Genomic DNA, 14,130 nt, shown 5'->3' on the forward strand with positions numbered 1-14,130 from the left:
TCCTTCTCTTCTTCCTTCTCCTCCTTCTTCCCCTCCCTCCTCTCCTCCTCCTCTTCCTCCTGCTTCCCCTCCTCTTCCTCCTCCTTCCCCTCCTCTTCCCCTCCCTCCTCTCCTCCTCTTTCCCTCCTCTTCCTCCTCCTCCTTCCCCTCCTTCCTCTCCTCCTCCTCCTCCCCCCTCCCCTCCCTCCTCTCCTTCTCCTTCCCCTCCCTCCTCTTCCCCTCCTCTTCCTCCTCCTCCTCCTTCCCCTCCTTCTTCTCCTCCTCCTCCTTCCCCTTCCCTTCCCTTCTCTCCTCCTCCTCCTCTCCCCCTCCTCCCTCCTCCTCCTCTCCCCCTCCCCCCTCCTCCTCCTCTCCCCCTCCCCCCTCCTCCTCCTCTCCCCTCCCCCCTCCTCCTCCTCTCCCCCTCCCCCTCTCGTCCTCCTCTCCCCCTCCCCCTCTCCTCCTCCTCTCCCCTCCCCCTCCTCCTCCTCTCCCCTCCCCCTCTCCTCCTCCTCTCCCCTCCCCCTCTCCTCCTCCTCTCCCCCTCCCCCCTCCTCCTCTCCCCTCCCCCCTCCTCCTCCTCTCCCCCTCCCCCTCTCCTCCTCCTCTCCCCCTCCCCCTCTCCTCCTCCTCTCCCCCTCCCCCTCTCCTCCTTCTCTCCCCCTCCCCCCTCCTCCTCCTCGTCCTCCTTCCCCTCCCCCTCCTCTCATCCTCCTTCTCCTCTTCACCTTCTCCCCTATTTTCTCCCTTTCTCCTCCCCCTTCCTTCCTCCTCCGGCTCCTCCTCCTGTTCTTCCCCTTCCTCCTCCTCCCCCTTCCTTTCCTCCCCTCTCCTCTTCCCCCTTGCCCCTCTGCCTCCCCTTTCCTCTCTCTCCTCTTCCTCCCTTTTCTCCTCCTCATCCCCCTCCCCCTCCTCCTTTCTCTTCCTCCCCCTTCCCTTCCTCCTCCTCTCCCTTCTCTTCCTTCTCCTCCCCCTCCTCTTCCCCCTCTCCCCCCTCCTCATTCCTCCCCTCCCTTTTCTTCTTCCCCTTTCTCCTCCTTATCGCCCCCCTTCCTCTTCCTCCTTCCTTCCTCCTCCTTTCCTTACCCCTCTCCTCTTCCTCCCCCCTCCTCCTTGCCCTCTTCATCCTCCTCTTCCTCCTCCCTCTCCTCCTTCTCCTCCTCTTCCTCCTCCCCCCTTCATCCTCCTCTTCCTCCCTCTTCATCCTCCTCTTCCTCCTCCTCTTCATCCTCCTCTTCCTCCTCCCTCTCCTTCTCCTTCTCTTCCTCCTCCTCCCCCCTTCATCCTCCTCTTCCTCCTCCCTCTTCATCCTCCTCTTCCTCCTCCCTCTTCATCCTCCTCTTCCTCCTCCCTCTCCTTCTCCTCCTCTTCCTCCTCCTCCCCCTCTTCATCCTCCTCTTCCTCCTCCCTCTCCTTCTCCTCCTCTTCCTCCTCCTCCCCCTCTTCATCCTCCTCTCCCTCCTCCCTCTCCTTCTTCTCCTCTTCCTCCTCATCCTCTTCATCCTCCTTTTCCTCCTCCCTCTCCTTCTTCTCCTCCTCTTCCTCCTCCCTCTCCTTCTCCTCCTCCTCTGAGGCTGGGTGTGCTTTCCCTTCATGCTCTCCCTTTCCCTACAGAAATGGTCATTTGGGGCAGGGAGAAGCACAGCAAAGCTTGTTCTGTGCCTTGAAAGGACTGTTGCCCTTGGCAGTAGGGAGGCCACCACTGGCCTTGGCTTGGCAGAAGCCACCTTGACAGGGGCGGCCTGAGTGGTGGCAGCAGCACACACTCGCCCCCAAGCCCCCTTCAGTGTGGTTTGGAAGCCAGGGGTCTGAGATCCTGTGCTGCCCACGCCAAGTCGAATATTAGCTGGGAAGGGACATCGTTATTGGCCCTTGTCATTCTGCAGCTGCTGCAGGTAAATCACATTAGCCAAAGATTAGCTGAATTGATGAGAGCCATTCTGGAGCAGGAATCTCTCAGGGCAGTTTTTCACATCTGACCTAATCTAGCCATGACAAGGCACGCCATAGACTTTCAGGGAAAAAAGACAGAGATGCCAACCTCCTTTCCACCTCGTGGGAAGTGTTCTGCTTCTCCGGGTAACTCTGGACATTAAAACTGGTGTTTGCTTGACCTAAAGTCATAGATACAGATGTGCAGCCAGGTAGAGATATGCCCACAGTTGACTCCATCTCAGTACGATTCGACTGCAACGTTATATGCCACCTTAATTAAGGTATACATGCATTTTAATTAGAAATCCAGCCCAGATGTAAATGAACAGGTCAAATTACACAGCCTCGCCCAACTGGAAACTGCTGATGTGCTCTGTCTCTGTCTTCCCGTCCTTTTTATGCTAATGTTTTTCTTTGATGTGCTCCCTGCATGAGGCAAGAACTAATTCTCTTTTAAAAATGATACATTAAATAGATGAAATGGCAAGCTAATGAAATTATAAATCTGTATTATAAATAAAATAATAGCAGGCCCAATCCTGTTGAGGTGAAATGAGCTGATTGTGCTCATCAGAGGCAGGTGGACATTTTGTCCTTGCATCTGGCTGGTCATCATGAATTACTCTGGAGGGAGAGATGTTGACCTGTCTAACCAAAAAGCATTTATGTCTCTGAGCCAGCACTCCCTTCTCTGCGGCCGGCAGACTCCTCTAATGATGGGGGTGTCTTCAGCAACTGGGAGGTAGCTCATCTTGAAAAACGTTGTTGACACAGGCATGTCTCCGAGTTTCCAATTTTGGGGTGCTGTGGCTCTGGGGGAAGAAAAGCAAGCGCTTGCCTATACTGTGCTAAACCGCATTAAAAAAATTCCAACAGAAATTGTGATGAGGGAATCTCAATAACTCTTAAAGCAGTTTGTTTTGACTAACTCGAGCATTACAGTGGGATTTTTCTAAGTGACCATGCAAATATGTGTTTCCTGATGGCTGTCTGTTTCAGGCAGGCTAGTGAGCTAGTTCTTCAACAGTATTTCATTTTCTTACTTGCAGGGCTAACTTAAAAGAGTTTTTTCAATGCTGCAGTGACTGAAGAAGCAGTCCACTCCCATGTAACCATGAAAGAGAGCCAGAGAGCTTTTTGCACCATGCATTTTTACTATTATTTTCCAATACTTAGCACCATTTCACTAAGGAACCTTGAATACAACCAGGATCCTCCTTTGCATGCGACTGTAGCTGCATTTCATGAATAGTTTGAACCCTTGTCAATGCATTTTTTGAAAAAGAAAGAAAAAAAAAACTTCGTGTATGTGACTCAAAGCATGTAACCTTAAGATGTTGCATTCTAAACTGACAATAAAGACCTTTCCCAAATATGTTGGTGTTCTGAGGACTGTTTAATATGCTCTTCTAACTCATTTGGACCAGAACAAATAAGCCTGTAAATAAAGCGGGAATATACACACTTTCCCTCACCTAGGGAGAAGCCAGGCCAAGGCAGGGTGTGAGAGTTCTTGCATGCATCGCACTGAACCAGCTTATTTTAACCTTGCAGGCGATAAAAGCGAAAATGGATGAACTTAGGCCTTTGATACCTGTGTTGGAAGAGTACAAGGCCGATGCCAAATTGGTATTGCAGTTTAAAGAGGAGGTCCAGAATCTGACGTCAGTGCTTAACGAGCTGCAAGAGGAAATTGGCGCCTATGACTACGATGAACTTCAGAGCAGAGTGTCCAATCTTGAAGAAAGGCTCCGTGCATGCATGCAAAAACTAGGTAGGCCCAGTACCCTGCGGGACGTGGCGCTGCACTGCCCACCTCCGGCACACGCACAGGCTTAGGGAGTGGTGCTGAAGTGGACAGCGCCCGCCTGGCTTCGCGAGGTGATGGCTGGATTAGGGCTCCTGGGCAGGGCTACCTTGAGAGACAGCAAAGGAGAAGTGTAGGCCACACCCATCCTAGGGCATTGTTCAGAGCCGGGTCTTGTGCAGAGGCCACAGACCCCGCTGAGTCGCACATCTGGAAAAAAATAGCATACCATCTGGTGGATTGTGTGTGCGTGTGTGTACCGTATGTGTGTGTGCATTGAAGACACCAGTTTAATAGGGCTGGAAATAACATCTCAGATTCCTCCGGATTGAGAACGGGGGCTGGTGGAGCTCCTGAAATATTGAATCATGCATAGTTTGAATAAAAAAGGGAACAAAATTCAATCACATCACAGTAGAGCTGCCATTCACAGCACGGGAGGGAGCCCCCGCTCACAGCCTGGAAGGGAAGGAGCGTCTGAGCAAATGAGCCCCTTCCTCGGGTGTGTTTCCTAAGAAAGACCCCCCAGTGTGGGGCGATCCATTTGGATTCTTATTTCTGATTGATTACCCATTCACCTTACCAACTTTCCAGTTAATTACTAGGAGAAATATTAACACATTAGTGTCTGAGTCTGCTTTTAAATAGCACATTTCAAATCCCAATTCCACTTTTAGTTTTTCTTAAGAAATATTAGCCATCCATCCTCACCAAGCTGTTTTTTTTTTAATAACACAAAGGTTGTTTCCATACTACCTACTTTTTAGGGTAACTTAGGGTGATTTTGCCTTATGAAGTTTATCTCAGGCTTTCTCTGATGTTCTAACTTGATTCCCTTTTTATTTCTACTCTCCCTTCCACACACACACACTCCAAGTGCCTTATTATAAACCTAAAACATCCAAAAAGAACACTTTAAAAAAAAACCTCTAATGTTGTTAGTCAGGTGAAGAGAGAGAATATTCAAGGGGAAAGAAAAGAGTCAGCCAAACCCTTGTTTTCCCAGGTTCCCACTTTAGGTGATTTTTAAACGCTGTTCTAGGTGTCCTCAGTGAACGCACAAAGCTTTAAGTTCCCCAGTCCTGAAACAGAGGCAATAAGAAATGCTTGGAGTCAGAGAACTAATCCATTTTGATGTGTGCATGCTGGCTGTGTCCCATGGGGGCTGCTAACAGCATTCTTTCAGCTCCATGCTCCATGCTGCCCAGCCCTGGTGTGACAGTGGCTGGGTGACCTCAGACAGTCCCTGGAGGGGGGTCTGGGCCAGATGGCCTCTACCATGGCTTCCCAATTTGACTTTCTAGGAGTTGGTGTGAGTGTTTGACTTTCTAGGAGTTGGTGTGAGTGTTAATGATGATAGGTATTATCATCAATGATGATAGGTTAATGATGATAGGGCTGTATTAACGATCATGGGGCTATATGACTATTTCCCTTGGGTACTATCTTCTGCTTGCTACCCATCATGACCTTGAGTGACCTCACCATTGCCCGTCTCTCCAGGACCTCCAAACACTCCCACTTAAGGGGTCTCCCTCAGCCTCCGAAGAATCCAGTGGCAGGGTCTTTTTGTTGTTGTTATGTATTTCCCCATGAGCAGTGTCTTCCCTCCCTGGAATAGACAGGGCACATCACGGAGAAACCCAGAGAAAACCTCCACATTTTCCAATCAAGGAATCAAGGGAGCAAAGTGGGGATTTGGAGTAAAAAGTTGCAAATAGTGAGAAGCCAAGGGCCTTTCCGAGGGGGCACCACCCCTCCCGGATGAGCTGGCCTTCCCATCTGTGCTTGGCCTATTTTTAGTAGCTGGGTAAGTTTACCTTACGGCTTAAAATCTTGGTTCTTGTGAAAGAGATCACATGGCTGTCCTTGGGCTGCTAACACCATTGATTTGGGAGTAAAGAGAGAGGGTTAATAGGCCTCCAGAGGCCCTCTTTTTCCCACCTTTGGAGTGCAGCTGCCTGGTTTCACCTCTGCGTTTAATTCTTTCTTTGGAAGGGCTGCGACACGTAGGCAGAGCTGCTGAATCAGAGCGTCTGCAGGTGGGGCCCTGGCATCTGCCTGTAGCCAGCACCCAGCTAATCTTGACACACAGCAAACTGAGCTCCCCCGTTAGAGGAGGCAGCTTTGTAAGGTAGTAAATGCCACTCCATAGCTGTGCGACTCCCCCAAGGCATTTACCCTCTCGAGTTTCAGCTGCCTCCTCGTCTGTAAAGTGGTGCAGGGGGTCCCTGAGCTCCGGGGTAATGCATGGAATGATAATTCATGGAAGTCCTTCAGATCCTGAGCTCAGCACTGTGCCTGGCAGAGGAGGTGCTGATAGGTAGGTAGGTCGATGGATAGAGAGGTGATGATAGCTGACTGATAACTGGATAGGTAGGTAGATAGATAAATGATTGATTGATTGATTGATGATTGACACACAGATAGATTTGGCAGCTGCTGATCTTCCTCCTCCCTCCTCCCAGGCTTTCGTTCAAGCTCAGTAACTTAAGCACCAAATTAATATCCTGCAGCTGCTTAATTTAGCTTCATTTTAACCTTGCAAATAGGTACCCATCTCAGGACCACCCTGGCAGCCTGTTCCCTTGCTGGGAGGTTGCCGAGGAGACCGGCCTTCTGCAAGGTGGAGCCAGCACACGCTGCCGGCCGTCTTGGGTGGTCAGGGCTTCTGTGAGATGTGGCATCCAGTAGCGGGCAGTTTCCTCCCCTGTCCCGGACCCCGCAGTTTCTTGGTGTGCCTGCTGCACCTGCTGGTGTGAAGTGTGACTGCAGGTTCCATGGTCCAGTGAACAGGGTCCGGGTTCCCTTCCTGCGGTAAGCCTGGAGGAGAGGCTCTCCCAAAGTCTTCTTGATAGTTCTCTCCTTGCTGCTACCTTCTTCAAGTCACTGTTGCTGACAAGCCCAGAATATACTCAGAAACAGAGAAAACAGGACCAGGGCTCCAACAGCTTTCAGTTTCCAATTCTGAAGATCCCTCTTTTGATGGCATTATATGATTTTCCTAATGGCCCAGCCAGAAACTTGAATCTGAACCTCTCCTCTCAGGCATCCTCTGGAAGGGAGGCAGTTTGTCGGTTCCCCTGGAGCAAGTCTTGTTGCCAGGCAAAGGGAGAGGCAGTGCTGCCTCGTGTCCCTGGCCTCGTCCCCTGAGCTGGGCGTGGGGCCCTCTCTCCAGGGGAGCCCACAGAGTCAGATGCCCCAGCAGCGAAGCTGAGCGAAGCCAGAAGCGTGAGGGTCAGTGCACGACGCTGCTCTACCCATGGAGCTCCCGGGGCATGTCATGTGCCTGTCAGCTTCAGGTCTCCGTGGTCCTCTCTATAAATGAGGGGTGAGGGGGCCAGCTGCTTTGAAGGGCTCCTCCCAGATATACCATCCTGGCACTCTGATGCTAAAGGCTTCCTTAGTTTCTTTTTTTTCCCAAAGGGTGAGAAGGAAGCCCCCAGACACCCATAAGCACAGACAGAGCCTGGGCTTCAGGGTCAGTCAGGTCTTTTTGTTTCACTGGAACATGTCTTAACAAAGCCCGCTGGCTCCAGCTTCAGAGTCCCCTGTCAGCCGCTGGGAGCTGGGCCTGCCTGGGTATCTAGGTTGATGCAAGTCCAATTGCAGGCCCCCGTCCCAGCTCGGGATCGCAGGGCATGGTGCTTGGCTCTGGCACCATGCCCTACACTCTGTCCTGGGGGAGACAAATCTGAAGCCTCCCTCTTGTTCCCTGACCCTAAGATGTGAGAAGGGGTCAGCCAGGCAGAGAGAGCATCTGTCTTCTCCTGCCCCCGGCCCTGAGTGGAGCTAGACAGTGAGCCACTGTCACCGGCACACATGGTGCATTCAAGGGTAGAGAGTTAAGCCCTTGCCAGTGGATTCTGAAGGAAAACCCACTAGAATGACAGGGCAGGAAATAAACCAAAATCTAAAAAGCCGCTCAGAAGCACTGACTGAGTGGGGCCCGGGCGGCCAGGGCTCCTCCCAGGAAGTTCTCCAGATGATAGGCGGTGAGAGTCTCCTGGAGGCCCGCCCTTCCTGCCATGCAAGGAGGAGGGTCTGCCGTGACCCTTTTCTCAGTGGCCGCCCCAGCCCAGGCCCTGGGTCTGATCTCAAGGCCTGGCAGGGATGCTGCATGGTTCTCAGCTTCTTTCATCTGCATCTTGGACATTGGTTTGTCCAAGTTCCCAGCTTTACAGACTTCTTCCAGCTTAAGTCTTCCCGGATTGCAGGGAATAAAAGCTGGGACCAAGGAAGATAGGCTCAGAGGACAGGCAGCAGGACAGGAACCCCATCTGCCTGCTTCAGGGCACTCAGCCCTCCTGGCCTGTCTCTGTTGTTGCCCAGAGACCCCTCTGGCCTGAGGTCCTCAGTGGGCATCTCCTCGGTCCTGTTCTATGAGATCGTCCAGGCTGCTGCTCAGACGTGGCCTCCTCCTGCGAATAGCAAGAGGCAGATTGTCTCATCCGCAGGGGCATCAGCTTGTCCAGGCTCCCGGCCTTGCACAGCGCTCTGCCTTCTCAGCCCGCCTGGGGCCCTCGGGGGGCCTGCCCCTCCAGCTGAGCATGCCGGCCCTCCAAGCCCAGGCCTTCCTAGGAGAGAGAGCCCATTGGGGCCATTTCCTGAGCCTCCAGCAGTGCAGGAAGCCTGGCCAGCCCTCTCCTGCCTCTCCCCTCCTCTTCCCTCCTTGTGTGTGCATCCTGAGTGCTCGTGACTGGAGAGGGACGCTTTCCTGAACTGGATGTGCCAAGATTCCGCTGAGGCTCTGCCATGGGCTTTTTTAGATCCTGTCAGTTCCTGAGGTCTTGGCAGAAGCGGTCTGGATGGAGAACCAAAAATAACTCCCTGACTCAAGGAGGGCAGGTGGCCTCCAGCCCCAAGGGCCCTGGGAGCTGTGCCTGCAGCCAGCAGTTGGAAGATCAGGGTGCAGAGCCAGCCTCACCCTGCCCTGCCCTTGCTAAGCCAGGATTTTAAGGCTTATTTCAAGGGGTCACTTTTGCATTTAAAAGAGGGAGCTGGAGAGGGTGATGCTCAGCTCTGAGCCAGTGGGGCCCATGCAGGAGGGAAGAGGGAGCCCTTGGCCTGGGGCAGGGTGGGCCTGGGGCAGAGCCGCCCTCTGGAGAACAGAACTGCAAGGTCCAGGGTGGGTGGGATGAAGTGGGAGGGGTGAAGACCACGTCCACCTGGGCTCACCTTTTCTGCACATCCTCAGGCTGAATCCCCAGCGATGCCTCCTGACCTCTGTGGAGCTCTGACTCTGTGGCAGGTGCTGTCCCAAAAGCTCTCTGGTGGTCCCTGCCCTAATTCTCACAGCAGCCTTCCGAGGGGGCACTGTCGTTATTAGCCCATCTATAGAGGAGAGGGAGTACACAGCATCCTCCAGGGAAGAGGGTCACCCTCCCTCCTTCACTGAGACAGAGTGAAGCCTTCGACTTAGGAGGCTTTTCTGAGCAATGAGTCATTCGTTCATTCATTCATTCATTCCATACAAACCCCAGGCTGAGTTTTGGAGGAAACAGGGTGAGTGCAGGAAGCTTCTTCCCTGGGGCAGTAAGACCCAGACATTCCTCGGCAGCTCCAGGAGATGTATGGTGGGAAGCTGGCTCTGGCTCCAGTGAGGACAGGCAGGCCAGGCAGAGTGAAGGAGGGGCACGTCTTTAGGGCAGAGGTGTCAGTTTGGGGCAAGCCAGTGAAGGTGGGTGGGAAGGTGGGGCTGGGACCGGCACGCCAGGTGGAGGGACAGCTGGAGCAGAGCTGCGTGAACCAGCAGGGCGGGGCTCTGGCCAGGCGGCATAGAGGAGCCCGGCACTGACTTGCTGCCTCTGGCCTCTGCCGGCTGCCTGCAAAGTGGAGGGCAGACACCTGGTCTCCTTCCAGGAGGTCATGCGACCGGGATGAGCCTGCCGCGGGTGTGGTTCCGGGCGTTAGTGTGGGCCAGCGTCACAGAAGGCCCAGCGTGTTGACTGAGGAGGCTGAAGTGGCCAGAGCCCGTGTGCGCTGCTGGATGGAAACCCAGCATGGGGCCTCCGCTCCTCTAGGCTTCTCCTTCTGGACAACTAACAGAACCACGGCGTGGAGAGCCCTCACGGGACGTTCACAGGGCCAAAGCACTGTCTTAGGGGACACCAGCCTCTGGACGGCAGGGAGGGCTGGAAAGGGGCTGTGAAGGGCTTCTCCCAGCGCCCACCCAGTGCAGAGGGAGCTGATGTCTCCCCCAAAGCCCAGGGCCCCCCAGCAGCCGGAGGGTGAGGGGTGAGCCCAGCCATGGCTCCTGCCTCCTGCTCCTCCAGGGCCTTAGTGAAGCTGCCCTGAGCTCCCCCTCTCCGCCAGCGAGTTGCACTGGGGTGAAAATCTGGGCCGGGCTCTCCTGGAAGAGGAGTCTCTTGTGAGACTTCTCAGACCCCCCACATCTTCTTACTTCTCGTCCCCATAAACGCCGGTCAGCTGTGGCCATCTCCTCTCCATCCCTTTCTTCTGCTGCTTCTCCTCCCACGGATGGGGAGCATGGCCTGGCCCAGAGCCCGTGTGGACCACGACCGAGCAGACCCTGGCAGCCTCTCACCCAGCCCCACTGCTGGGAAGCCTCCAGCCATGAGGGGACAATATTTACTTGGGAAAGCACATAATTCCTCCTGAAAGTAGGAATGGGGGACTAAGCACGGAGGAGGAAGGGAGGGAAGGGCTGTGACATTTCTTCCAATCGGGGCAGAGGCGGCAGCCTGGGAGCCAGGTTGCCAGGGCCTTGGAGCAGTGCAGCCCGACTCGATGGGAATTTGGGGGCAAACCCAGTCTTTTTCTGTGGGCAGTGGGCTCCTCGTCCCTCTGAAAACTCCTGGTGCCCAGATGCATGCTCTCCCGCCGACCCACAGAATCGGAGATGCCTCCACGCCAGTGGGGCCGGGAGCGTTCATCTTTCTGGTCTTGTGTGATGCCAGTAACAGGCCACTTCCAGTTGGGAGAGAGTAGGAAGCACCCCAAGACCTGCGCTGAGCATGGGAGTGGCCAGGCCACGTCCTCCCGAGGACCAGCCTGGAGCCCACCCCACCCTGCTTGCCTACGGGATTACCCTGGCTGAGCCGAGGTCCAGGCGTACTCACCTGCAGTCTTCCCCCACACATGGATGGCCTCTGAACTCGTGTGCTCGTGCAAGCCCACCGAGGGTGCCATGCAGACCTAGGAGGTCACAGGCGGGCTTGGCCGGGAGGGACAGGGCAGGGTGCGGGGGCTTGCGGCAGAGGGGCCCTTCCTCTACCCTCCGCAGGGAAGCCACCCACTTCCCATCCAGGGTCCCTATTAGAATCAGGGAGCATTTGGCCCTTCAGAGGGCAGCCGAGGCTCGTGCATTCTCGAAGAGCTGCGTGGCTGTGCAGACACGCCGGCCTCCGGGCAGGAGGAGTTGTGTTCTTGTGCAGTGGGTGTGGAAGCCGCCCTGAGCCCTCGGGGGTGTGGGGGGCTCCAGCCTCAGCCCAAATCACCGGGTGGCCGGGTGTGTCCCTCCTCACCTCCATGGTCCTCTGTGAAACGGGAGGGCTGCTGAGGTCACATACAGGATCCCATCCGCCCTGGTGCTCAAAATCCCAGCGCTCCAGCCTGGGCTCCTCCCACAGGCAGAAGCAACTGGCTCACGCCTGTGGGAGAAGCGCGCAGGCTCTTCCTGCGGGAAGGCAGCTGTGGCCTTTGTCCCGGGTCAGTTCCGGGGCAGCTGGTGGTGTTGCTGCTCCATCGTGGGACAGGGCCTGCCTGGATGCAGTGTCTCACACTGGGCCTAACTGTGCCCCACGCGGGCTGGGCTGTCAGGGCATGACCTCTAATGCCCTTGGGGGTGGAGCCGCTGCGTTCCCATTTCCAAGAAAAGAAAATTGAGTCTTGGCAAAGCTGACCCCCTCTCCTAGAGGTGCTGCTCCGGCACCCCCATCCCCAGGCCACGGGTACAGCAGGCTGAGGAGGTGTGAAGCCTGGGAGGGCGGCCGTCTGCCCATGGCTCTTCCCTGCTGTCCTGGCCACAGCTGCTCTGTTTTGGAGAGGAGGTGGCTTTTCCGAGACTGGGGGAGTTGTCTGTGAAAACAAGGGCATAAGCAGCTTTCCACGGCACCCCAGACCCCGAGAACAAGAGGAGAAGCCGCCACATGCCACGTGTGCTCTGGGCAGTCGGGGTCAGGGTGACCACCGCGGGCCGGGGCCCCCCGCCCTCCCTCTCCTGACCTGCGTGCTCTTTTCCAGCTTGCGGGAAGTTGACGGGCATCAGTGACCCCGTGACTGTCAAGACCTCCGGCTCGAGGTTCGGATCCTGGATGACAGACCCGCTCGCCCCCGAAGGCGATAACCGGGTGAGTGTCCCCTTATGTCATAGGGGGTCATTTGGGCAAGGGTGCTCTCGGATGCCTGGTGGGCCCCGGACATGGGTACAAGCCACGCCCACCCTCCAGGGCCTGTGGATTAGGCAGCTTGGTGCCTGGGGGCGTTTGTTCCTGGAAGACTTTCGGGAGGGACCCAAGCCTCTGTGCTAATCCAGAGTTGTGGATCATGGGCCAGGGAGTGACATGAGGGTGATGGTCTCCCATGACATGGCTGCAGACCCCTTCAAGGCCTCCTACCCGGCCCCGGTGGGCTGGGCTGGGCTGGGCTGGGCTGGGCTGGTGCCCCAGGTCCATTTCTCTGGAGCCAAAACCCAGCCCTGACTTTTCCGGTCCTTGCATCTGCTTCAGGAAGAGAATTCATTAGGCCTTTCTTGTTTTAATGACATCTCATTTGTATTTCATTTGCCATTCCTTTCATGGCTGATGGAGACTCATGTTCCTTTTGATTTAGGAAAGAGGCCATGTTCTTTTTTCCCAGGCTTTTCCACCCTGGATGAAACCTCAGAAGAGGAGAGAGAAACAGGCACCATATTTGCCTTTATCTGGGGAGCTGGGTTTTATGTTCGAGCCCCTTTGATAAATGGGGAGGTGAGGGTGGCTGCCTGACTGATGGTGAGGCCTGGCCTCGCTCGGCCCCTGGGCCCCAGACCCCTGGATACAGGCAGCGTGGGCTTAAAGCCTCCCTCCAAAGCGAGCACCCTCTGAAGGCTCTCGCTTGGGGAGGGAAGCTATCAGGGCTTCGCTGTGCCTTGATTGCAAACTGACCTCTGGATGCCAGAGTGGGCATTTCTCACCCAGCCCCCACTTCCTTCAGGGGTTTGCAGGACACTTAGAAAATAAACACTTAAAAACAAACAACCCAGCTCTGCCCTGGGCCGACTGAGAAAGGCCCTTTGAAATGTGAGATCCTCTAAGCTTTATCTGGAGCGGGTTTGATGGAAGGGATGGACCCAGCCCTCTCCCCTCCGATTTCTGATCTCTTTGCCTCCCTCCGTCACCATTGCCACCATTTCCACGAAATCTCTTATATTTAAAACATGGGCGGCACTGCCTCTGGCACACTCCTTCCTTCCAGGAAGATGGCTGGGGAGGGGAGGGGACTGGCAGGCTTGCTAGAGCCTGTTGCATGTGTCTTGATCTCCCAGCCTCGCCTGGGAGTGGCCCCCGCCCCCATCTGGAGGGGCTGGCCAGACTGCAGAGCTGGGATACAATTGGTGTTGGGTGTTTGTCAGGGAGGTTTTTCTGTCCTGTTTTCTAAATCGTGACAGCTGAGGCTTGGAAGTTTTCTAACAATTTAATTAGCTGTGAAGACTCTGATCACTCTTTTATTCTACATCCCACCTGGAAAACCCCACTTATGTTCAGAGTTAGGAACTTGCTCCTGCCACAGATGTTTTTGTAATGATCATAATACAGAAGAAAACAAGGTGATGCTGGCAGGTACTTAGAAAGCAGGGCCGGGCTCAGTGGCTCACACCTGTAATCCCAGCGCTTTGGGAGGCCGAGGCAGGCAGATCACCTGAAGTCAGGAGTTCGAGACCATCCTGGCCAACATGGTGAAACCCCATCTCTCTAAAAATGCAAAAATTAGCCAGGCTTGGTGACTCGCACCTGTAATCCCAGCTACTCGGGAGGCTGAGGCAGGAGAATTGCTTGACCCTGGGAGAGAGAGGTTGCAGTGAGCCGAGATCGTGCTACTGCACTCCAGCCTGGGTGATAGAACGAGACTCTGTCTCAAGAAAAAAAAAAAAAAAAAAAAAGCTAGCGGGTCCTGTGTGCAGGTGCTGTCCAAAGCACTTTCTCTTCATGCATTAAGTCCCTTAATAGCAGGGGGAAGGACGGGGCCTTCATGCAGCCATCTGCATGCCCTTCCTGGTTTGTCCTCCCTGGGACCTGCCTGCTTCGGGGTCATCGGCATCTCAGTGTGGATGACAAGACTGTGTTCTCACCCCCAGAGGCAGAAGGGTCTCAGGATCGTGGGGTGCCTGTCTGCAGCATGCACTGACACTCCAAGCTGAGTCCCCTTATACCACCCTCCCCCCAACAAGTGCCCTTCCCACACCTCCC

The 14,130-nt window shown here is 55.0% G+C and overlaps 1 protein-coding gene across 1 annotated transcript in view; it reads left to right on the forward strand.

Moving 5' to 3' along the window:
- OLFM1 (olfactomedin 1) overlaps positions 1-14,130 on the forward strand; it is a 34,899-nt gene that overhangs the window by 8,038 nt on the left and 12,731 nt on the right. Inside the window, exons 4-5 of the mRNA XM_024252503.3 lie at positions 3,469-3,688; positions 11,927-12,033. Coding sequence (XP_024108271.1) covers positions 3,469-3,688; positions 11,927-12,033 — 327 coding nt within the window. The remainder of the gene's footprint in view (positions 1-3,468; positions 3,689-11,926; positions 12,034-14,130) is intronic.

This window comes from Pongo abelii, chromosome 13 (genome assembly GCF_028885655.2).
Source record: "Pongo abelii isolate AG06213 chromosome 13, NHGRI_mPonAbe1-v2.0_pri, whole genome shotgun sequence".
NCBI lineage: Eukaryota > Metazoa > Chordata > Mammalia > Primates > Hominidae > Pongo > Pongo abelii.